Here is a 22,352-nt window from a genome sequence, read left to right on the forward strand (position 1 = left end):
TTGGCAACAGAGGGCAGCAAGGAAGCTGCTGGAAGGAAATGTTAAATGCTTCTTTGTTGAGAAGACTTCTGACTGCTGTTTACAGTCAGCATTTAAACTGGGTTCATGTCAGAAAAAGACAGTGGGTGACTCAGCTCTGCCTAAGAGAATATAGTTTTGCACTGCTTCTGTAATTTTAGTGACAAAAGATGCTTGCTACCACAGAGGGCAAGGCCTGCACAATAAACCTTTACTGAGAAATTCATACAGTGTTTATTCAGGAGGATATTATCTTCAGATACAGGAATCAAAAACAGGATCTGCAAAGTCAGCAAGAAAAAGACATATAATTAGATTTTTTATAATGATGAAGTCCACACCTTTCTGAGTTTTGAACTATTTGTTTAGGTGGAATATTCTCAGAACAGAGGGATATATAGACTGCACAACAGCAACAACAAAATCTGGGACCCCTTATACACAGCATCATTACTGTATAATGCTATGATTCCACTTTAACTTCATGGCAATATCCTATGGAATTCTGGGGTTTGTTTGGTGAGGAACTAGAAGAGTGTCCTGGCAGAGAATTCGAAACAGCCCTCCCTCCCTAAGCTACAAATCCCAGGATTCCACAGAATGGAACCATGGCAGTTAAAGTGGAATTATAGCTCTATAACTGTCTAGTGTGAAAGGGCCCCTGTTTTGCTTTTGTCTTTTAAAGTAAACTAAATAGCTATCATTAACTAGTCTTTCTTTTCTATGAAAAAAATGCACAACATACTTTGGGAAATAGCGGGAACATCTGAATAGATCTGACCAATGCCTGCGTACTTTTTCCGGCTGAAGAACCACAGGAACCGGGTGCTGGTTTTCTGATGGACAAGAGCTGAAAGCTGAAACAAAGAGGAAAAAATAGTTCACTTATTTAGTGTAGGAAGGAACTACCAGTTTCTACTCCCTGTCAGTTGCTTCAAAGTGGATTAACTAGGAAGCATCATGTACTATAGCATCGTGACCTGCAAAATATGGTAGAGAATGAGGCCATGTGTGGTTGGCAAAACTGACATGTGAATGTATGCACATGCACTCATCCATGAATGTAGAAATTTGTGATGAGGGCTGCATGTTATTGTGAGTATATGTGAGTGCTTTTATAACCGGGGGGGGGGGGGGGGGATCTTGTAGCTCTTCAGATGTTGTTGGACTACAGGTCCCAGCAGCCCTAGGAAGCATAGGCAGCGGTGAGGATTGCTGGGAACTATAGTCCCTCAATATCTGGAGAGGCTCATGATTTCCAGCACAGTTTTATAGAGCTGAAGCAATATGGGAATGCAATGGCGAAAATAATTTTGCAATGTGTGAAGCTATGTAAGCTATCTAAGGCCCGAGACAGACAGGCAGGAAGTGGTGTGGGAGCGCCGATTATAAGGTTTGGGAGCGTACACCAACCACATGCTCCCAAACCATAGTCTGTACAGACACTGCTATCATGGTAGCCTCCCGTACACATGGAGGCCACCATGATGATGCAGGCACGGCAGCGTGTCCATACGTTGGGCGCTGTGCTTGCATCATTGATGCACCACAGTATGCTAATGGTGCAATGATGGTGGTTCCCATGCATGCTTTTCCAAGTTCTTTTTGGTGTGGAGGGAGCCCATGTGGTTTGGCTGTTGCGGGCTTCCTCGGGAGCTAAAATGGACAGCTCCAGCCTGCCCTTTTGGGGCGGTCTGTCAATTCCCTAAGTTTTATATATTCTCTGCTTTGAAAGGCGAGCTTGAGTAATTAAATAACCCTCCATTGAAACATACATATTTACACTGTCGCTGAGAAATGATCTTTTTAAAACATGTGTTTGGGGTCAAATGTTTTTACAGCAGGGGAGGGTAAAATGCAGCTCCCTAGGCTGATTTTGTGGCAATTTCTCTGGACCTCTTGAGCTATCTTTTGTGCCCCCTGCCCCTGTAGATGAACTGCTTCTGCTAAAAGCTTCCAGGCCAGCAAACCACCTTTTAAGGAGCTCACATTTTTCAAAAGAACAAGTAGAGTTGGCGCTATTTCCATGTTGGAGGGGATTAGGCTATCAATCTAGTTCTTGAAGGTCCCAGGGATAGAAAATGGGTCCCCAGAACTGCCACAGTTGCCTACTATATAGGTATCTCTGTTGTATGCACACTACCCATTTTATTTGTTGCCATCGGTTGCAATATCAATAAACCCCTGTTTCCAGTAACAATACAAGAAAATCTAAGAAGATAACCATATACTTGCCTTGTTTCAAGAAGTCCACTTCTGATCTTTGCACAGGACTCAGTTCCATGTGGTATAGGATGGAATCTAAAGATAGGCCATACTAAATGTAAATTAAAAGGGTCGTTTTACACTACTTTCAGCTACATTTCTTCTGCTTTCTGGAAGCAATGAATACTATTTCAGTTTGTCACTAAGGGACTGAACAGACAGCTCCTTTCAGTGCCAGATTGGGGCTGTGGCAACTACATGCCGCGGCCCCGATCTGGCCTTTCTGTGGTGCAAAACAGAACCATAAAAAGCGAATCCTTTCTGCGCCGTGGAAAGAGCGCCTTAGCCAATGGCTTTGCAGCTTTTCTGCACTCCTTTGGTGCTGTGTCATCTGGATGTAGTGCTAGAGGAGTGCCATGACACTGCCTGCTGTGTGGTGGGGTGCGCAGCATCACGCCAGCATGAAAGTGGAGTCAGGGCATGTGTCGTGCGGATGCCATGCCCCCACTCCACCCCTAAGTTGTATAATGATCCAGATTGCAATTTAGAAACTGCACAAAAGGATATTTGTTGTTTAGTTTTGATTTGATTTGATTTTTTGCTGTTACTTAGCTCTGTCACACACTGGTGGCTCTGGAAATTAAAATAAAAACAACAGCAATAGCAAATCTACAAATAAAAATAAAACAGAAAAATAATTTTTAAAAGACTAATAAAACCAATTCCCAGAGAATTATACAGACATAGATGCATAAAAACCAGCTCAGCTGTCAGTACTAAAAGATTAATGGTATAAAAATATCTTTATAATTATTCTAAAGTACATGACAAAGGAGACCTGAGAGATACATTTGTATAGGATGACATAGATTACAGAAGAAAAGGTTAATGCCCTTTGTACTACTGCACAAAGTGGCCTTAGAACTGGAGTGGGGAATGGAGATGGAAACAATTTTATGATGTACCTATAAAAATGGTGGCTGCAGAACTTGAAGACTTCCGTGGACTTTGACGATAATCTTGTGCCTGGATCAGGAAGCTCCTCAGTTTTTCTGGGTGCTCCCTAACCTATAAAGTGAATGTTTTGATAAATGTTAGTTACACTGGGTGGTTTTGTCTGATAAAAGAAGACAAGGGAAATTTAAGAAGCAAAAATTAAATTTCTAAAGTCAAAGAGCCAGATTGACAAGTACTTTTGCTTGGAACCGACAAATAATGTAGAAGGGACCAAGTGCACACATGGCCCTCCATGCACCTACTGGATCTACTTCTGAAGAACCTGGCAGTTCATGCAGGGATATTCTATATCAATACATCTTATGGATGTAAAATTCAGTGCATGAAAGCCAAAATTTTGTGGCCCATTTCCTCAAAATAAATTAACCAATAAGTAAATCTATCAACCAGCCATGTCAGTTTGGGACAATATTGTTGGATTTTACTAATGTAATGTAACATCCTCACATTATTAGCCATGGATGTTGGAGACAAGGTTGCTCTGTTGGTAAGGAGACTAATCTACTTGAATTGTGCTCTCTTTAATGGGCTGAATTGGACTAGGAAGTACCAGCTCATGGATAATAACCTTATTCTTAATAACAGAAAAATAAAAATGGCAATTTACTTATTTATGTTTTAATTGCACTTTAAAATATGTGACATTAAATTTGAATATTAGGTAATAATGCCATCCAGTTGGGTAAAGATTCAGCAAAGTAAATAGTGTGGGTCAGGATTTGAACTGATGCTTTTAGCTTCATTATAAATTTCAGATGATCTGAATTGAGACTATTTTTGCACTGGTTCATCAGTTTTTACGTGTATTTGTGTGGTCACAGACATGTAATCTCTGAACTTGTAATCAAATTTGTAAAACACTGGGAAACACTTTGGATTAGTGTGTTCTCGGTGCTATAAGAGATGGAAGGCCCTAAACTATGGAATGGCTGTGATCCTACATTGCTTCAGCTTAGCATGAATATCCATGAGCAGAATTACTTTACATAGCCCTCACACTGCACACCAAGAAGTACAACATATATGAGTGAACGAAGAATGCATGACTGTCAAGCTATTGTGCAATTGCAATGCACAATGTCCAAAGGCAATGCATAGCAGCGATTTGCATTCACACACTGCTCTTTCTCCTTTCATGTCCTGCTATAGGTACAATAGATCCACAATTCCACTTATGCCACCATCAGATGGATATGACCATTATGCACTGTAAAAAACAATTAAAAATAATTCCACATGTAAAGCATAGCTTACATCTGAATTGTCATTAATATGTTGCCAGTCAGTAAATGGCTTACAGTTTACCCAGTACTAAGTTAAACATGCAATATTAAATATATATGGCTTATATACATTCTTTATACTGTTTGAAGGAAGTCTCTTCCTCCCTGCCCCTCCATTTTTCCTGGTAAATTTGAAATCAACAAGTATGACATTAGCAGATGGTATCAAAAGGACCCTAGTGCTTGAATGGCCTTACAAGGCGTTTGCAAATTGTGTCCCAAGAATCTTGGCTGTCATGGATTGTCCATCCCTGAAAGACTTCACACTCCTTTAAGCTGCCCCTACGACTCTGTAAAATAAGAAGAGACAAGAACCTTTCCTAAAAATCAATGTGAACGTGTGTGTGTGTGTGTGTGAGAGAGGGAGGGAATAAAAAGAAATACATTTTAGAGCAAGTAGTTAAAGGTTATGTGTATTTGGCCTAATCCATGATGTACTTAACATCACAATCAGTATTTCACAGGTTCTTCTTATAGTTCACTTCTTTCAGAAATTACTGCTAGTTTTTAATTTTATATATATATATATATATATATATATATATATATATATATGTTTTATTTATATACCGCTATTCCAAAGATCATAGCGGTGAACAGCAAGTAAGCTAATTAGCAAGTAAGCTAATTTTAAGAAGAAAATTTGTAGCCTTCTTGACTGGACTCTTTGTGGTCACTCGGAAAGTCACAAAAACAACAAGGCATAAAGAACGGTTCATTTTCAAACCTCATTATTTAAAGAACCATCAGTTACCTTAAGCTTTTATCCTGTCTACCATTTAGTTTTAACAATTTCAAAATAATAGGTTCTCATTGTCTGTTTGATAAGCATTGGGCCACCTGACATTCCCACATCCAGTTCTGATCAAGTCTCAGGCTGTGCCCAATGAAATGGCTATGCAACTCCTTAGAAATCAAGGATATTATGAATCCCACTGGAAGAAACAGGATATTACAGTACAGAGCTTCTACAGGAATCCTCTCTGGCTTAAATATCCTTATGAAAAGATCCTTGGGGCAGACAACTGTGCTCTTCACTGAGAGATGTTATCTGGGAGCAATGAAACAAGTAAGTGGCCATTCTCTTTGGTCTGTGACCTTGCTGTATATTCCCCACCCCATGATACCCCCACAACAGTAATCTCAGAGGTACTGAAGGTAAAAAGTTGGTTCCCAGTTCTGATCCTTAATTCAAAGTTCTGTTGTGCCTGGGTGCTATTTTACTGACACTGTTGCAATAAAACCTACTGTTATGGGAAGGTATAACACTTTGCTGATGGTCCCTCATACCAGTAGTAAGCCCTGGACCTCCCTAGCTGGTAGTAGTCCCTTGGAAGGTGCAGTTAAATTGCTCTGGGCACAGAGCCAGCCGAAGGCATGTTGCTGCCTGAGGAACACGCTTCTTAAAACCTGCCCGGTTATTCTTGCTTGTAAGGTAGAAAATCTTCCTAGTGCCCCTGACAGTAAAAATACCAAGAAGAACTATTAAATCAAAATTTTGCTGCTCTCCAAAGATATACAAAAGTGGCCCTCCCCACTCTGCCTGAAGGTAGGGCTAGCCCCTTTGGGACAGAGGATCATGTTTCAGTACCAATGCATGACGAATGGCTATGTCCATGACCACTAGGCTGGAACTCTTACCCTCTACTTTTAGTGTTTAGCCTTGGACCCTTCTCAAGGAGATTTGTCAGGAGAGGTTGTGTTACAGACAACTGCAACCTTATTCACCTTAACCACATCCTGATGTGGGTCTTGTAGATTCACCATCAGTGTAACAATACTGGTGAGAACATGGTCTTGCATAATGGATTTGTCTTTCACATCTATGCTTTTAAGTATGTCTTGAAACAACTTATTTGCAGCACAGCTTATTTTGCTCCTCGCCTAGGAATGAAAGATAAAAGGAAAGGTGTTACCTGATGGCCTGCATGTGAGACTTGCACATATCACAAGTTGACACTCGCCTCTAGTAGGAAACCTGCAGAACACTTTTTAAGATCTGCTTTCTTCCTTTATTCTATTAAAAACTAAAATGAAAGGTGATTCAAACATTTTTGAAGGTTGCTTTTCTAAACTCAGGAGCTGTGCAGACCACCCCTAAGGGGTGGCCTGCAGCTGCGTTCACCTGCGCCGGATCAGGGCCACGGCAACCGCACGCTGTGGCCCCAATCTGGCTTTTCTAGGGCACAAAAAGGAACTGCAAAAAGCGGCTCCTTTTTGCATCCTGGAAAGGGAGCAATAGAAGTGGCACGTGGCTTTAAGGTGCTCCTTTGGCGCTGTGTCATGTGGGCACAACACCAGTGGAGGGCCATGACACTGTGCACTGCGTCGAGTGGCATGCGGCATCACGCCACCCTGGGGGCAGAGTTGGGGCGTGCGTCATGTGGACACCATGCCCTGACTCTGCCCCCAGGATAGTTTTATGGCCGGTATGCACATCCCCATACTGGTAGGGGAGTAAATACCCATGAAAATTGTTTTACTTCTGAATACAGATATACTGGATTGTACTGCATGTGAGTTGCCTTCCTATAATTTGGCTACTGCCTTTAAGAAGGAATGCTTCCCATGGCTGGGCAAACCATTGGTTTTCATTATCTATCAAAATAGAAGTCAATCTGCCATTGTTTGAATGAATGTTTGAGATTTTATTTTACAGATTTGGACTGATGACATTTTCTGTCATCAGTCATCTGTCATTTTACAGATAAAGAACTGTCCTGTTGATGCTTGAAAACAGCATAGCTTTTTGAGGAACTGACATTGACCATTGGTGGCTACCATGTCAGTGGGGCAGCAATTCCAGTTTGGGTTTTAGCCCCAAATTTAAAGAAGCTCGTCAAAGTGTTGAACTTTGGGGAATATGAGGGATATGGTTCAACACCTTGGATAGCATCTTTAAAATTCAGACTAGCTACTGGAGAGGATTCACCATTCCATAGACATGGAAGCCACCAGTCATTGGGAACTGACATTGATTCAGCACACTTTAGTTGTCATGATGTCTTGCCCAAGAATATTTCAGACTGCAATTTAGTGAGGATGCTCAGAATTCAATTACCCTTGAATTAGCCATACTCTTTAGGGAGATTATAAAGGCTACATGAAAGAGTGAAGACTCAATTGATCATTGAGAATCAGTTTTTGTCTCAGTTAGACAGGCCAGTGCTGACCTGCAATCTGTCAACTATGGCAAAATCCATGTAAAAACCACATTTGCACATACATATGTGTATTTGTCATGTACAAAAAATGATTTCTCATTAAAACAGCCTGTTCTGATGGAACAGTATGGACTCTTTTTAATTTTTTTTTAAAAAACCTCTTGAATCAACTAATGATGAGGAAATATCATTGGGCAGTTACTATCATGGTACAGAAATCTGTCTTGCCTGATTTAAAATATGTTACTTTTCATAAGAGGGTAGAATATATTAGGCCAAAGGCTTACAAATATTCCATCAATATTGGTGGAACACTGTATTATTGAAAAGATTTACTAAATTCATCCTTTAATGTTCCTATTCAGCTTGGAAATCCTCCCTCATATCAATCAACAATGCATGTCAGCCTTACATCAGCCAAGAATGGCTGAAGCTGCTCGGTGATCTTCACATATACATTGACATTGTTCTTGTGATGTGCAACAATCTTCGTTATAACTTCCATAGCTGTCAAGGCCACCTTCTCATCAGGGTCATTGAAACTTGGAAGGATACCCAGAATTAGGGCAGTGAGTTCTTTCTTCTGAAAGGACATCAGAACATGTTCATTTATTTGTTTATCATCAGTCAAAATAATAATAAAGCAAGCAGTAACAAATGATAAAACTTACATCACTCAACACATCTAGAAGAGCTGAAATATGTTCATGTTAAGCTGAAGATGAAAGCAAAAACCATCATTATACCAAAATATGATCTGAATAACATTTCAGATGAATTCAAGGACAATGTAAGCAACAAATTTGAGCTATTGAGCATAATTGACCAGGAACCTGAAGAACTGTGGACAAAAGTCAAAGACATAATTAAGTCAAAGACATAATTAAGGATGAATGCAAGAAAACACTAACAGTGGCCAAAAAGAAAGATAAGAAACAATGGGTGACAGATGAAACACTTCATGCAATAAAAGAAACAAGAAAAGCAAAAGGAAAGGGCGATAGGAATAAAGCCAGAAGTATTGACACGCAGGAATAAGGAGAAATACTACAATGATCAATGCAGAAAAATAGAAGAAAAGAACAAAAAGGAAAGAACAAGAGGCAGCTATCAAAAAAAATCCAAGAAATTAAAGCCAAGTTCAAACTGAGGGAAGGGATGCTCTATGGAGAAGAAAAGAATGTAATACAGGAACAAATAAATAAATAAAAATATGCTGGAGGTAATACACAGAAGAGTTATACAAAAGAGATGAAGGAATGAATTATATTTGGAATGAGGAGCCATACGAAGACGAACTCCAAATTCTAAGAAGTGAAGTGGAATCTGCAATAAAGGAAATGGGAAAAAATAAATCACCAGGAACAGATGATATCCCAGTTGAACTGCTACAGTGCCTACAGACAGATGCAACTTTAGTGCTAACTGAAATATGTCAACAAATATGGAAAACAAAGTGGTGGCCAACAGACTGGAAACGCTCGTTACATACCAATCCACAAGAAAGGAGATACAAAAAACTGCAGCAACTATAGGACAATAGCACTAATCTCACATGCAAGCAAAATAATGCTCAAAATTCTGCAGCATAGACTCCAAACATACATGGAGAGAGAAATTTCAGAGGTGCAAGCAGGATTCAGAAAAGGAAGGGGCACTAGGGACCACATTGCAAACATGTGATGGCTAATGGAGCGCACCAAAGAATTAAAAAAATCAGCATGTGTTTTATAGACTACAGCAAAGCATTTGATTGTATAGATCATGAAAAATTATGGAATGCACTCAAAGACATGGGCATGTCACTACATCTGATAGTCCTGATGGGGAATCTGTACCAAGGACAGGAGGCCACTGTCAGAACAGAATCTGGAGAAACAGAGTTCCAATAGGAAAAGGGGTCAGGCAAGGCTGCATCCTATCACCTCACTTGTTTAACTTATATGCTGAAAACATAATAAAAAAAGTAGAATTTGAATCAGAAAAAGGAGGAATGAAGATAGGAGAAAGCAACATTAACAACCTAAGATATGCAGATGACACCATAATATTAGCAGAAAACATTCAAGAATTGGAACAGTTAATAAGGAAGGTCGAAGATGAAAGTGCAAAGGCAGGTCTAATGCTGAACATAATGTAAACAAAAATAATGACCACAGAAGAAATATACAGATTCAATCTAGACAACAAGAAAACTGAAATAGTCAAACAATTTCCATATCTAGGATCAAACACTGACCAGAGTGGAGACTGCAGTCAAGAAAAAAGAAGAAGATTAGGAATGGGAAGGGCAGCTATGAAAGAACTGGAAAAGATACCGAAGAGCAAAGACATACAACTGTGCACTAAAGTCAGACTCATTCAGGCCATTGTATTCCCAATTATGATCTACGGATGTGAGAGCTGAACAGTGAAGGAAGCAGACAGAAAGAAAATCAACTCATTTGAAATGTGGTGCTGGAGAAGAGTACGTAGGATGCCATGGACAGCCAAAAAAACAAACAAATGGGTTCTTGAACAGATCAGACCAAGGATCTCCCTGGAAGCTAGAATGATCAAGTTGAGACTATCGTACTTTGGCCACAAAATGAGAAGGCAAGGATCACTAGAAAAAAACAATAATGCTAGAAAGGTAGAGGGTAGGAGAAAGAGAGGAAGACCACAAACCAGATGGATAGACTCAATCAGGGGGGTTATGGGCAAGGGCTTGCAGGATCTGGGCAGGGCAGTGGAGGATAGGGATTCTTGGAGATGTCTCATCCACAGGGTTGCCATGAGTCAGAACCGACTCAGGGGCAGCTAACAACAAATGTGTATGTACTTTCAAGTTGTGTATGCCGACTTATGGTGGCTTCATGAATTTCATAGGGCTTCCTAAGGCAAAGAATACTCAGAGGTGATTTGCCACCTGAAAGGAAGACCATGGTAAATCATCTTGCAGCAGCTATTATTCCCTGACAGTCTCCACCTGGTTAAAAAAAAGTCCTTCCAAATGCAAGTGGTGAGTATGGATCTCCTTGAGGGAGGAGTTAAACAGATGGGGCTTCCTCTTGAGCACTATCAGCTGATAAAATCTGGGGGAACAGGGAAAGATGGGCATCTTTGGAAGATTACAGTGCTTGGGCAGGATTTATATGAAGGAAGGCAATTCTTTAGGTAAGTGTGTCCCAACCTGTTAAAAGCCTTATTGGTCAAAATTACTACTTAATTATTTACTTACCTTATTTATAGATTTCTCATTGTTCATAGAAACAGACAAGCAGCTGATGCAATAGGGGATAACATGGACCCTCCATTCCACACCCAAGAAGAAACTTGGTTACAGTATTCTGACATTTCTAAATAATCTTTAAAGACAGCCCCTCACAGTATGTTGTAATAATTCAAACCAGTGGATGACTAAGATATAGCCTGCCATAGGTAAATGGGAAGTTTCCAGAAATGGTTGCACGTGGTACACTAGTCTTAATTCTGCAAAGACATGCTTAGCCCCAGGTGTGGCCTGAAAATTCAGGCCTAAGGTCAGTTTGAAGAGCGATTCCCCAAACTGCAAACATAATTTTTCAGAGGAAGCATAGCTCCTTTATATCAACATTGACTTCTGTTAGGTATCCAAACTAAAATATTCCTGTTTGTCAAAACCCAATATTACTCTAATTTTCTTTCACTTTATTAGCCCTCATTTACCCCATACTAACATCAACCTTCTGTCAAGCATCTACAGCTTCAATGACATTGTTAGAAATGGACAGAAATGCTGATTGTTAGCATACTGATGATCAATTCCAGATTATCACTCTCAGGAGTTTTATGCACATGTTGAAAAGTGTCAAAGATATAATAGAACCCTTAAGTACCCGCAAACCAAGGACAATGGGGTTAATCAAAGGTCCTATGGCACCACATTCTTTAATGCTCTATTAGAAAGGAACAGAATACCACCTTTTTGGACGGTCTGTACACCGCCCTTGTTATTAAAGCCTTTAAAAATTAAACCATGTATGTGAAGAAGCTCCCCTTCTTATTTCAGCTGCATCTGCACTGCAGAAATAATCCTGTTTGATACCACTTTAACTGCTATAGCTCAGTGCTATGGAATTCTGGGAATTGTAGTTTGTTGTGGCAGCAGAGCTCTGTGATAGATGTCTCACAAAACTACAATTCCCAGAATCCCATCGCATTGGACTATGACCATTAAAGTGGCATTAAACTAGATTATTTCTGCAGTGCAGATGCAGCCTACTCCATATATTCCCAGTTTTGATCCTTGGTAACCAACACAGATGCTAGAGCTCTCAAATTCCTTAAACATATGCTCTCTATATTTTGATTTCAATAAGCCATGTTTTATTCATGCAGACAGAGCCTATTTATTTCCATTCACTGCCTAACCTCACCTTTAGCTAGAAATTGTTCTAACAGTAAAATAAAATAAAATGGTAGGTGCAATGGATGAGGCAACACATCGATATTACTCACATTTTGCAGGTGATGAGCTACATTGCCCAATCCATTGAGACTGAGCCAGCGGTAGGTTGCACTCGAATCAGTCTGCCAGTTCTTTAATAGGCCTAAAATATAATGTTTTTGTAGCACCGTGTAGGTGGAATCAGAAGACAGAAGCTGAAAAACACAAAGAAGTAAACACATAGTGAGAAGCAGAGAATTTTTCATAGTCACTGTAGCTATAGAAATGTAACAATAAAACATCATTATTCTCAACTACTTTTATCTAAGTTTTAGTTCATGGATAAAGAATTTTCTCCTTTTCCCAAGCCCTAAAACTGTTTTTAAAAAGAGTTTAAAAATAATAAAGCTAGGTTGTTAGTAATATTTTCTCTCTTTATGCTTCTTTCTTAATTTCTGCCTGCCAACACCAGCCCTATCATTAAGCAGAATGTGCCATGTGCCCTGTTCTGTGCCCCCTAAATTGGCAGGCTGACCTTGGGTATGGTGAAGAATGCCGTCCCATTGTCAGTGCCGAAGACTCATCTACCATTCAGGGAGGCTTGTGTATATGCAAAGAGTTGGAGAAAGGACAAGTTCTTATCCCCCATCTTAGGCAGCAAAATATATTAGTGTTGTTCTGTTTAACCCTATATGAAGGTAAATATTAGACAAATGCACACATGTGCTTGTCAGCAGTGTACTGACACTCATACTCATGATTTTGTGTGTAGTTTCCCAAGAAGATCTCCTAGGATTGTATTTATTTATTTATTTAGGTATTTATATCCCGCCCTTCAGCCCTAATGGCTCTCAGGGCGGCTTACATTTATTATTATTTTTTAACCAGACAGTTCCCTGCCCGCAGGCTTACAATCTAAAATTGTATCTCTACTCAGTGACCACTAAAGGCCAACCACAATAGGTTCAAAGATGTCCAAGAAATGAGAAAATAGACCTACTGCAGTGAAAAAGGCCATTGCTGTTAGCTTCTGTTTGTCATCCCCATGATGGAGAAGTGGTATCACCTTGGTAAATACAGCATAGTCAAGTCCGCTGTGATGTTTGACAAGGGCTCTGGAATGACATAATACACAGAGACATTATATTTGGGAGTTTATATACAGATATTAAGCTAAGAAGCCATGAATTCAGTTCTTTTCCTAGTTACCTGGCCAAAAGGAGAACCCCTTCGAGGTAATTCTCTGGTGAAGACAGAAGGTCCCAGCTTCCTGTTAGACTTGTAAAACATGTCTGAGGAGTCTTCTCCCTTTTAATTAAGGCTTTTAAAGCTTCCATGGTACAGCTGAATTCAGGACAAGAAAAGTATTTGACTGGTGGCATGAGTGTTAGCAGGAATCTGTTGCTTTTGATGGCTCTAATTTACAAATTACTATTTTTTCAGATAAGTTTATTAACGCCATTATGAATGCTTTTTGTTTCAAAGTTCTGGGTTTTTTTAGAAATTATTTTTCTTAGAAAGAAGCTTATTATATCTTGCAGGTAAGAAAGTAAAAAGACACTTTTACAACAACATATTAGCCAAAGACTATCTTTGTGGCCACTGAAGGCCAACCTAATGACCACAGTATAATCTAGATCCATGGAGGGATGAAGAAGACACTGGTCTTTCAGAGGTTGGACTACAATTTCCATCAACCATTGCCAACTTAGTCAAAGGTGAGTGACCAAGGAAACTGCAGTCTATAAAACATCTGGTAAGCAATGTGTGCCCCATCCATGATTTAGAGGATACTTTCCTTAATAGTTTTTGTTAACTGTAGTGCATTCATAGGCTGCTTCTCTGAAAGAAATCACATACGTTCTGCTGATGTGCAAAATAATTTTGAACATCAGTTAATTTGATTCATTAATTTTGTCAATCAGTTCTTCCCCTGATCATGAATAGTAGTTTAAAGAAATGGCAGGACAAGTACAAAGCCTTGTTAGTCTGGAAAATCAGTATCAAAGGGATGTTGCAGCACTTATTGAGACTAACTGAAAGAGAGAAGTTGGTAGCATAAACTTTCTTAGATTGAGCCTACTTCCGCAGATGTATGTGATGGAGTGGAAAATCCAGGGACAGATCTATATAGCAGTCTCTATGAGAGGATGTCCATAGGAATGCACCCATATTTGTGGTGTCGAGATGAAATGACAAGTTCAGTTTTAATTATGGTTGCTGGGGGACAAAATGAGGATGTTGCCTAAAGCAAAGGTTAGTAGATAACCATATGAATTAGTATTGGGATGTAGTGTGATGCTCATGATGCTCAGTGGTTAGCTAGTGTTATAACGTGTGTAGTGTGCCTTGACTAGGGCCCAAAACAGATGGGCTCAAAGGAGTAGCATGAGGCCATGCCAGCACTATTCGCACTGGCACCGGAACCCCAGCAACTGCACATGCCTGGTCCCAATCTGGGGCACCACTGCAGTCCTGAACTGGGCTGCCAAAAGGAGCGGATTCTATCAGCTCCTTCTTGGTCCAGTTCTTTTTCATTGATGAGGCCATGGTGCAGCTTTAGGCCACATTCAGAGTGTGTGCCATGTAGATGGCATGCCCCCAACATGGCCTGAAGCCATATCATTTTGCCTGTGTGTTTCGGGCCTATGTAACCTTCACCTGCCATATTTAAAGGTTTGTAGACAAATGCTGTCTTACTCTTCCCCCTTTTTGCGCATTCCTCCCATCTTCAACCAGTGTGATGGACATGGTGAGGGGCCAACTCTGATCTGACTCTGTGGCCCTCTCAGAACTGAAGAAAATTGGCTAAGAAAGACCCAGGGTATGTGAAGGTGAGACAATGGTGTTTCCCTCCCCTTTTCCTTTGGAAAAGCATCATCAGCAGAAGTGATCCAGTAATTCTTTCCAAACCGACTTGTAAAAAGGAAGTGAGATATAGGCCTGTTACAGACTGCCAAAATAAAGCTGCTTCGGGTCTCTTTGGAGGTATGCTATTTAAATGATGGATGGGTCCTAAGAGTCTGGAGGTCGCGCCAAAGCCACACCCCATTCCTAAGCACTGGAGTGCAGCTTTGGTGCAGCTTCCGGATTCTTAGGATGCATGCATCATTTAAACAGCATACCTCCAAAGAGACCCAAAGCAGCTTTATTTTGGCAGTCTGTAACAGGCCATAGTGACTCTTTTCTGTACAGTTGCCAAGCAGCTATCCCAGCCTATAGCTATAGGGGTACATTTGAGTATTGCAAAGGAGATTTCTCTCCAGTTGGACATTTTCTCTCTTTCTTGCACTCCCCCCTCTCTCACACACATACACATAGGCACACGCTCCTCTGTACATTTTCCTTTCTTCCTTTTATTTGCTGAATTATGACTAGGGTATGATTTGGAGAGAAAGGGAAATTTACTGGATGGGTTTTTCATCAATGTTTGCTCATTTAGGGAAATGCATGTCCAACTGAAGAATGATAGCTTGTTTGCATGGGCTATGAAAAATGATTTCCAAAAGGACTGTCTTGCTCCACAAAAAGGCATAGCAGTGAAAGTTTTAATGTGATTTAAATTATTCAAGAGAGCTAACAAGAAACCCCCCATATGTAGAGGCAACATACAGTAGTTACGGGAGAAAAACAACAGAGAATGATGCAAATATAAAATGCACTTGATCCCCCCATGTGGAGATAGATGGGTGTAACACCAATACTGTATATGATAAATAGACAGACAGATAGAGGCAGACATATACGTAGATAGCTAGACAGACAAGTTTGCATCTTCCTTGGGTCTTATTGTGGCAGGGAGTAGGCAGAGCCAGCTTCATGCTACATAATAAACATGTGCCATCTCCTGTATTTATTTTTTGTTAGATGTTATACCAACAGGGTTACAGATAACCACTGAAGGATAGGAGACAGGTCTTCACACATAAAACCATAGTAAGTGAAGGTGAGAGTTTTAGGCTGTAGTATTAGGATGTAGTTGGAGACTGGGAATATGAAAATGACAGTTACACTTAGAATAGAACCAAATGAATTCCCATTCATAATTAAGGATTTATTCCCATAAACCCCAGTTCATTCCAACACTAGAATGGGATGATAGTAAAGCAATTAACTGAAGTGGCTACCAACTAACGTGTTGCTATTGTTTCTTCAAGTCTGAGTTTTCCATGCACACAGGAGTGAAGTGTGATGTGTTCATGTTGCAATAAGCATATGGAGCTGGATGACTTAGTCATGCTTAGACTAGATCTGTTTACATCAATAGGGCATGCTTAGAAGGAAGACTAATTGGTTTAAGAGAAATTAATTCCATGGGTTGAATCAATAATGCTTAGAACTCATCCAATGAAATGAATGGGATTTGATTTAGTTACTAAATTAAGTCCCATTGATTTCAGCAGGTCTGTTCTAAGCATTGTTAACATCCAAACTATGGAATTAAATTTTCCTAAACCAATTAGTCTTATTTCTAAGCAAGTGCATCCAGAACTCAGTTGAAAAAATGTTTGTTGATAATGGAACAGAAATATGTCAAGATTGGAGACTTTTAAACAAGGAGTTGTCAGTTAAGATTTCTAAACAGAAAGTCATGTTTCATTATAAACAAGGGAAAGAAAAAGTAGTCTTGTGGCACTTTTAATACTAACCAGTTTATTTCAGCATATGTTTTTGTGAAGTAGAATATAGTCTACAAAATTTTATGCCAAAATATGCTAGGTAGTCTTAAAGTCACCATAAATCATCTTTTGTTATGACAGTTATTCCCATGCTGAGCTACAGGGACAACAGCATCAGTCTCTTTCCTTTAGAGCTAGAGAAGCATTTGTTACGTTAATATCCAACACTGATATTTACCTGCATAGTATCCCATTAGCTGTTACCTTATATAGCTTGATGTTTTGAATATATCCTCCTGTCCATAGTCAATTTCTGAACAATTCAAGTAATGCAGCTGAATTACCAGGAAGATGATGACAGATACATAAAAACTGTTCATAGGCACTTTGCACTTTTTATCCCTAAATATAATGCACAGGGCCTTTGTTGCCTGCAATAAAATCATAAACACAATCATAATCATAATTCTCTGATTTCCATGAGAGCTACTCTATGTAGCAAAGAGGATTTTAGCCCAGCACATCTGGAAAGTGCTGAAATAGAGAAGGCTGATCTAGGGTCTAACATGTTTTGGATCATTTTGCAGACTAGACAACCTGTATTGCAGTGGTTCCCAACCTTCCTAATGCCGTGACCCTTTAATACAGTTCCTCATGTTGTGTTGACCCAAACCCATGAAATTATTTTCGTTGCTACTTCATAACTGTAATTAAATAGGTGTTTTCCAATGGTCTTAGGTGACCCCCTTGAAAGGATCATTCGACCCCCAAAGGGGTCCCAACCCACAGGTTGGGAACCACTGCTGTATTGGATATTTGGTATTGTCATGAAATTGCTTTTCAAAATTGCCACTATAATATAACTACTTTGGGGACTTGTAAGTCAAACTGTGGGTAATTACTTTTTTAAAGTAGCTTTCTAAGCTCTGGTTCTGGATCTTTCTGGACTCAGGCAATCTATGTTTTTGTATAGCCTAGTTTCTTACAGTTGGAGAAAGAAAAATAGGTTTGTTTGGTTTTTGTTGCTCACAGCTAGAGGTAGAAGGGAATTATCCTTGGATTTTGAGTCTGACTCTGATGGTTCACTGCTGAAGTCAGGTTTTCTTTTTAGCACTTCAAGAAGCTTTGCTAGAACCTGGAGTCTGACAGTCTGCTTAGCTTGGCCCAGGGCTTCCCAAATTTGAGTAATATGCCTGAAATTATAAGAAAATCAAACCATTAAAAGACATACATACCAAGATGGACACAGGTATTGTGGATTTCTTTCCCTTGCCACCCTATCATGGTCTAAAGTTGGCTTTGTTCAATATGTACATGTCTGTACTCTCACACACAGGCATTGTAAAGGGAACAGAAGCAGGAGAAAGGCACGTTGTGTTCAATCAATCAGTCAGTCAGTAGATCTGTCACATTGTTTGCTGCTAAAGGGTGTTTGCTCACCTTTTCAATGAGAAACCTCATTTGGTAACTGGACTTTTCATCAATCTAGTTGCAGCTTTTAAATTGTAACAACCTAGAACTGTCACTCAGCTCTTGCTGTATAGTACTGAGGCACATTTCTCACATTATTCTCCAAAATCCCCACTCTCTATTTGTGTAATTTTCTGCTCTGTCTTTTAAAAAAACTTAAGTAAACTGTTAGTTCAGTATGAAACGGTATATAAATGAAGCTGTTTGGCAGTATCAGCATGGTGTAGTGGTTTGAGTGTTGGACTATGATGCTGGGGACCAGGGTTCGATTCCCCATTTGAGCATAAAAATCCACTGGATCACATTATTTCAGCCTCAGAGGATGGCAGTGGTAACCGCCATCTAAAGAAACTTCCCAAGAAAACCCTATAATAGACTTACGTTAGGATCGCCAGAAATCAAAAGTTACTTGGAGGCACACAACAACAACAACAACAGGTTATTTAGCACACTACTGTAGCACAGATAACAACCCTGAGGGCTACTTTGGCCAATGTGTCAAGATGCAAAGAGCATACAATGGATCATGTAAACAAAACACAGTAATCTGGTCAATATTTAGTTTTTCACAAACAGCCTAAGTGTTCCTCCAAGGGTTAATCCTATAGTTTAAAAGCAGCAATCTTTCTTCTCTGAGACTAGCATAACAGAGCAGTCCACATTTAATGGCGTTTCATGCAGTTCAATCCTATGCACTTACTCCAAAGTAAGTTCTTTGCGTTCACCTGGGCTTACTACTTAGTAAATGTATTTAGGATTGGAGACTTCAGCAAGATGATGTTCAGGGAAAAGATAACCATACTTGCTTCTTACATAAGCCAATCCTTGGAGCATGGACCATATGGATCAGAGTCAGGTTTAACCCCCAATTTTCTATGTGTGATAAAGTTATAGGTGTGCAGGATACTTTGGTTTGCATTTCCAACTCAAAAGCTTGACAAGGAGATACAGGCATAAGTCAGTGGTAGACCAGGCGCTTTGTATTCAAAAGGCCCCAGGTTCAGTTCTTTGCATTTCCCACTAAAGCTAAGAAAAATTAGTGATCAGAATTTATTTATTTATTTATTTTTGGTAAAATATGCATTTGTCCAATATTTGGTGGCTTTTTTTTTTTTTACACAAAAGCCAATATTAAAACGATAAAAGATTTTCACACACATTTATAATATTGCAATATTTTGCATGTAAAACCCAAGGTTTATAAAATGCAAAACAGTTCTGAAATGCAGTGTGTGTTTAGTCGCTGATCTTTCTCCTGATGGGGCGCTTCAGTATATCAAAATACTGTTTTCTTGTTGAGAAAGGAGAAAAATTACAAATATTCTTTGTATACCTATTGTAGAGAGTTTTTGGTGGTCTGTGAAGACCATACTGAGACAGATAGACCAAAGTAGAAGATAGCTTCCTATGTTGGGTGATAAAGAGGATGCTCTGGCCACTTGAGGGCTCTGCAGACTGTATGGCTCTTTTCTCATGTTAGAGAAGGGACTTGATAAGCATACCTTGCTGGACCTTTGTTTTCTAAAATTTAGATCTAAATGTTTATAGGAAGAACTGAAAGAGTCAGGAAAATTTGTCCCCTTGGTATGACTTGCCTCATTTCAGGTGGCTACATCAAGACAGCTGCTCAGCTCAAGAGAATTGAATCAGTAATAATCTACACATTGGTTAAATCAGTGACAAGGAGTGGAGTAGACTTTTTCTGCAACCAACCTAGAGTGTAGCAGAAGCTACAAATGGTAGAATATCTGCAATGGTGGAATCAACACCACAGACGTCAGTTTGGTGTACCAATTTCTCCACCAGAGGCAGCAAAAGAAGAACTCGTTTAGGTAAACGTAGCATTTCTTTAAAAACACTTATCTGGGAAATGATAAAAACAACTCTATTTTTCATTAGAGCATGAGGAAAATGTTCCTTTCTGAACTGGAAATCTCAGAATCCCTCAGAGACAGTGTGAGCAGAGTATGGCCATGCTGGCTGGAAAATCCTAGGAGCTGAAATCCTATAAGAACATTTCACAGGGTCTGCTCCTCACCTGTCACAAAGCAGTGAAAGTCTCAGAAGGCTTGAGATGGCTTCTTCTGTGTGTTTTTCAGCCAGGAGGCAAACAGCCCCTATTGCAGCTTCTCTTGCACTAGGTTCCTGGATGGCACGCAGGTGAAAATAAATAATATCAATGATCTCTGGCACCTGTCAAAACAATAACAACAAACAAACAAAAGAAATAAGGGCTTGCCACTGATAGTGCTTTCCTGATTTCCGATGCTTGTTTCCATTTCTGTTTTGAATCTAGTAATGCCTAGAATCTCAGTGAGATTTTTGATTGGGTGTGTTCGTCATAAAGATGTTAGAAACCAATAAATGACCCCCGTGGACTGAAATGATGATACACTCACCACTACCAACCAGTAGATGGTGTTCAACAGTTTTCTCACTCTTTTTGTCCTTCAAAGAATTAAGTTGCTAGTATGCTAGGAAATGGTAACTTGCAGTGAATTGCAGTGTATTGACAAAACCTGGCAATAGAGACCCACAAGACATTTGACATCTTGTAGTAACTGGAATAATATTTAATATCTTGGGTGGTTCCTCTAAAGCAGTGATTCCCAAACTTTAGTCCTCCAGGTGTTTTGGACTGCAGTTCTCAGAATCCCCAGTCAACCAGGCCAACAGTCATGAATTCAGGGAGCTGAAGTCCGAAACATCTGGAGGGCCAAAGTTTGGGAACCATTACTCTAAAGTTTTCCCTGAAATCTAGAGCAGAATCATCACCCTGCTAATCTGGGAGACACCAGTGCTCACTGGACTTGTGCCACAGTATGGTCTGTTCATTCCTGGTTCTAGTTAGCCCTCTTTGCCAGTATTATGTATCTCTCCCAAACAAAATGTACCTGCCTTGATGGGTATAACTAGCAGCAGTGAGGGCTTGCCACCTAGAGTTAGAGGAAGCCAATGCCTTGGTCTGTGTTACTAAGTGGAAATATTTCTGAACATGTGCCGGAGCATCATTTCAGAACATGGAAGTAACATGTTACAAGTAATAACCAGAATCCTCTCTGGCAGTTATGACTGTGTAACCTGTAGTTGCACACTTGTGCACATTCAGGGTCACTAGTTTATGAACTACATAGTGACCATAAAATCCCTCCAGTTCTCACTTACCAGGAAGCAACCACTGCAATCCACAGGGGTCTGTTCTCTGTTAATCAGGAAGTAGTGACTGCTGTTCTCATCCCCTCCCCAAACTGCGATGGGGTCATGTTTCAGCCTGTTGCACTGGAAATCAATCACAGGAGAGAGTAGAAATGACAGCCAGCTGCAAACCCCCCATTGATCTCAGTAACTGCTTCCTTGTAAGTGGGGGTTGGAGGAATCAGGCCAGAATCAACTGCTTGGCAGCATAACTATGTTGCTTATATATATGTAAATGCCATACAGAATTCCGGTCATCAGTTTATTCCCTGTGCATGATTCTGTAGGATGATGCAGGCTTTCTTTCTTTCTTTCTTTCTTTCTTTCTTTCTTTCTTTCTTTCTTTTTTAAATACACGACCACTGGTAATGGTGTCATTTTTCTATGGTAATGATTACTTTTTAACTCATCCCTTGTTTGGGGGGTGGGTGGGTTATATCTTTTTTTTTTCTTTTTAAAAAATCTAAATAACTGAAAAGTAACTACTAATAATGGTTTATTCTTTGTGTGATGGGCACCAGTGGGTTACTTTTTAAAACTAACAAGGATTAAGTAGTAACACATTACTTAGAAAAAATAATATTCCAAGCTATGCAGTATTTCCTGTTTAATAGAGGTCAGCTTTCTCTTCCATTGGTTTCTCCCTCTTCTTGTCATTGTCAAGGGTAATTTTTTTTCCTTCAGAAAGAGTTGGGTGTACCAAGTGACCATAAAGAATTTCATATATTGCATCCAGTGGTTGCTGGTAGTTTCTGTGACAGGAGGGTGGTGAATCCAGTCTGGAATTTAGTCTGAAATTTAAGGGAGCTGTCCAGGATTCTAAGCCACATCCCTAGAAGACATTCAGCACTTGGTTAGGTATTTAAGGTTTGGACTAAAACCAGGAGCAGAGTCCCCACCTGCATAGAAAAGGGAATCAATGCTATTGATTCCATCCATTTGTTTTCCAGTCTTTGAAACTTTTAAAAGACAT

The 22,352-nt window shown here is 39.8% G+C and overlaps 1 protein-coding gene across 1 annotated transcript in view; it reads right to left on the reverse strand.

Moving 5' to 3' along the window:
* Positions 1–259: 259 nt before the first annotated feature.
* The window catches only part of LOC149319184 (maestro heat-like repeat-containing protein family member 6), a 33,184-nt gene continuing 11,091 nt past the window's right edge, over positions 260–22,352 (reverse strand). The window contains exons 4-16 of the mRNA XM_089507985.1: positions 20,223–20,377; positions 17,745–17,907; positions 16,979–17,145; positions 13,305–13,439; positions 13,096–13,210; positions 12,167–12,310; positions 8,100–8,270; positions 6,252–6,407; positions 4,721–4,813; positions 3,189–3,291; positions 2,254–2,319; positions 764–875; positions 260–299 (exon numbers count right to left, since the gene is read on the reverse strand). Coding sequence (XP_089364111.1) covers positions 287–299; positions 764–875; positions 2,254–2,319; positions 3,189–3,291; positions 4,721–4,813; positions 6,252–6,407; positions 8,100–8,270; positions 12,167–12,310; positions 13,096–13,210; positions 13,305–13,439; positions 16,979–17,145; positions 17,745–17,907; positions 20,223–20,377 — 1,593 coding nt within the window. The 3' untranslated portion in view covers positions 260–286. The remainder of the gene's footprint in view (positions 300–763; positions 876–2,253; positions 2,320–3,188; positions 3,292–4,720; positions 4,814–6,251; positions 6,408–8,099; positions 8,271–12,166; positions 12,311–13,095; positions 13,211–13,304; positions 13,440–16,978; positions 17,146–17,744; positions 17,908–20,222; positions 20,378–22,352) is intronic.

The sequence above is a fragment of the Sceloporus occidentalis genome, unplaced genomic scaffold (genome assembly GCF_023333645.1).
Source record: "Sceloporus occidentalis isolate IW3139 unplaced genomic scaffold, rSceOcc1.0.p SCAF_2, whole genome shotgun sequence".
Lineage (NCBI taxonomy): Eukaryota > Metazoa > Chordata > Lepidosauria > Squamata > Phrynosomatidae > Sceloporus > Sceloporus occidentalis.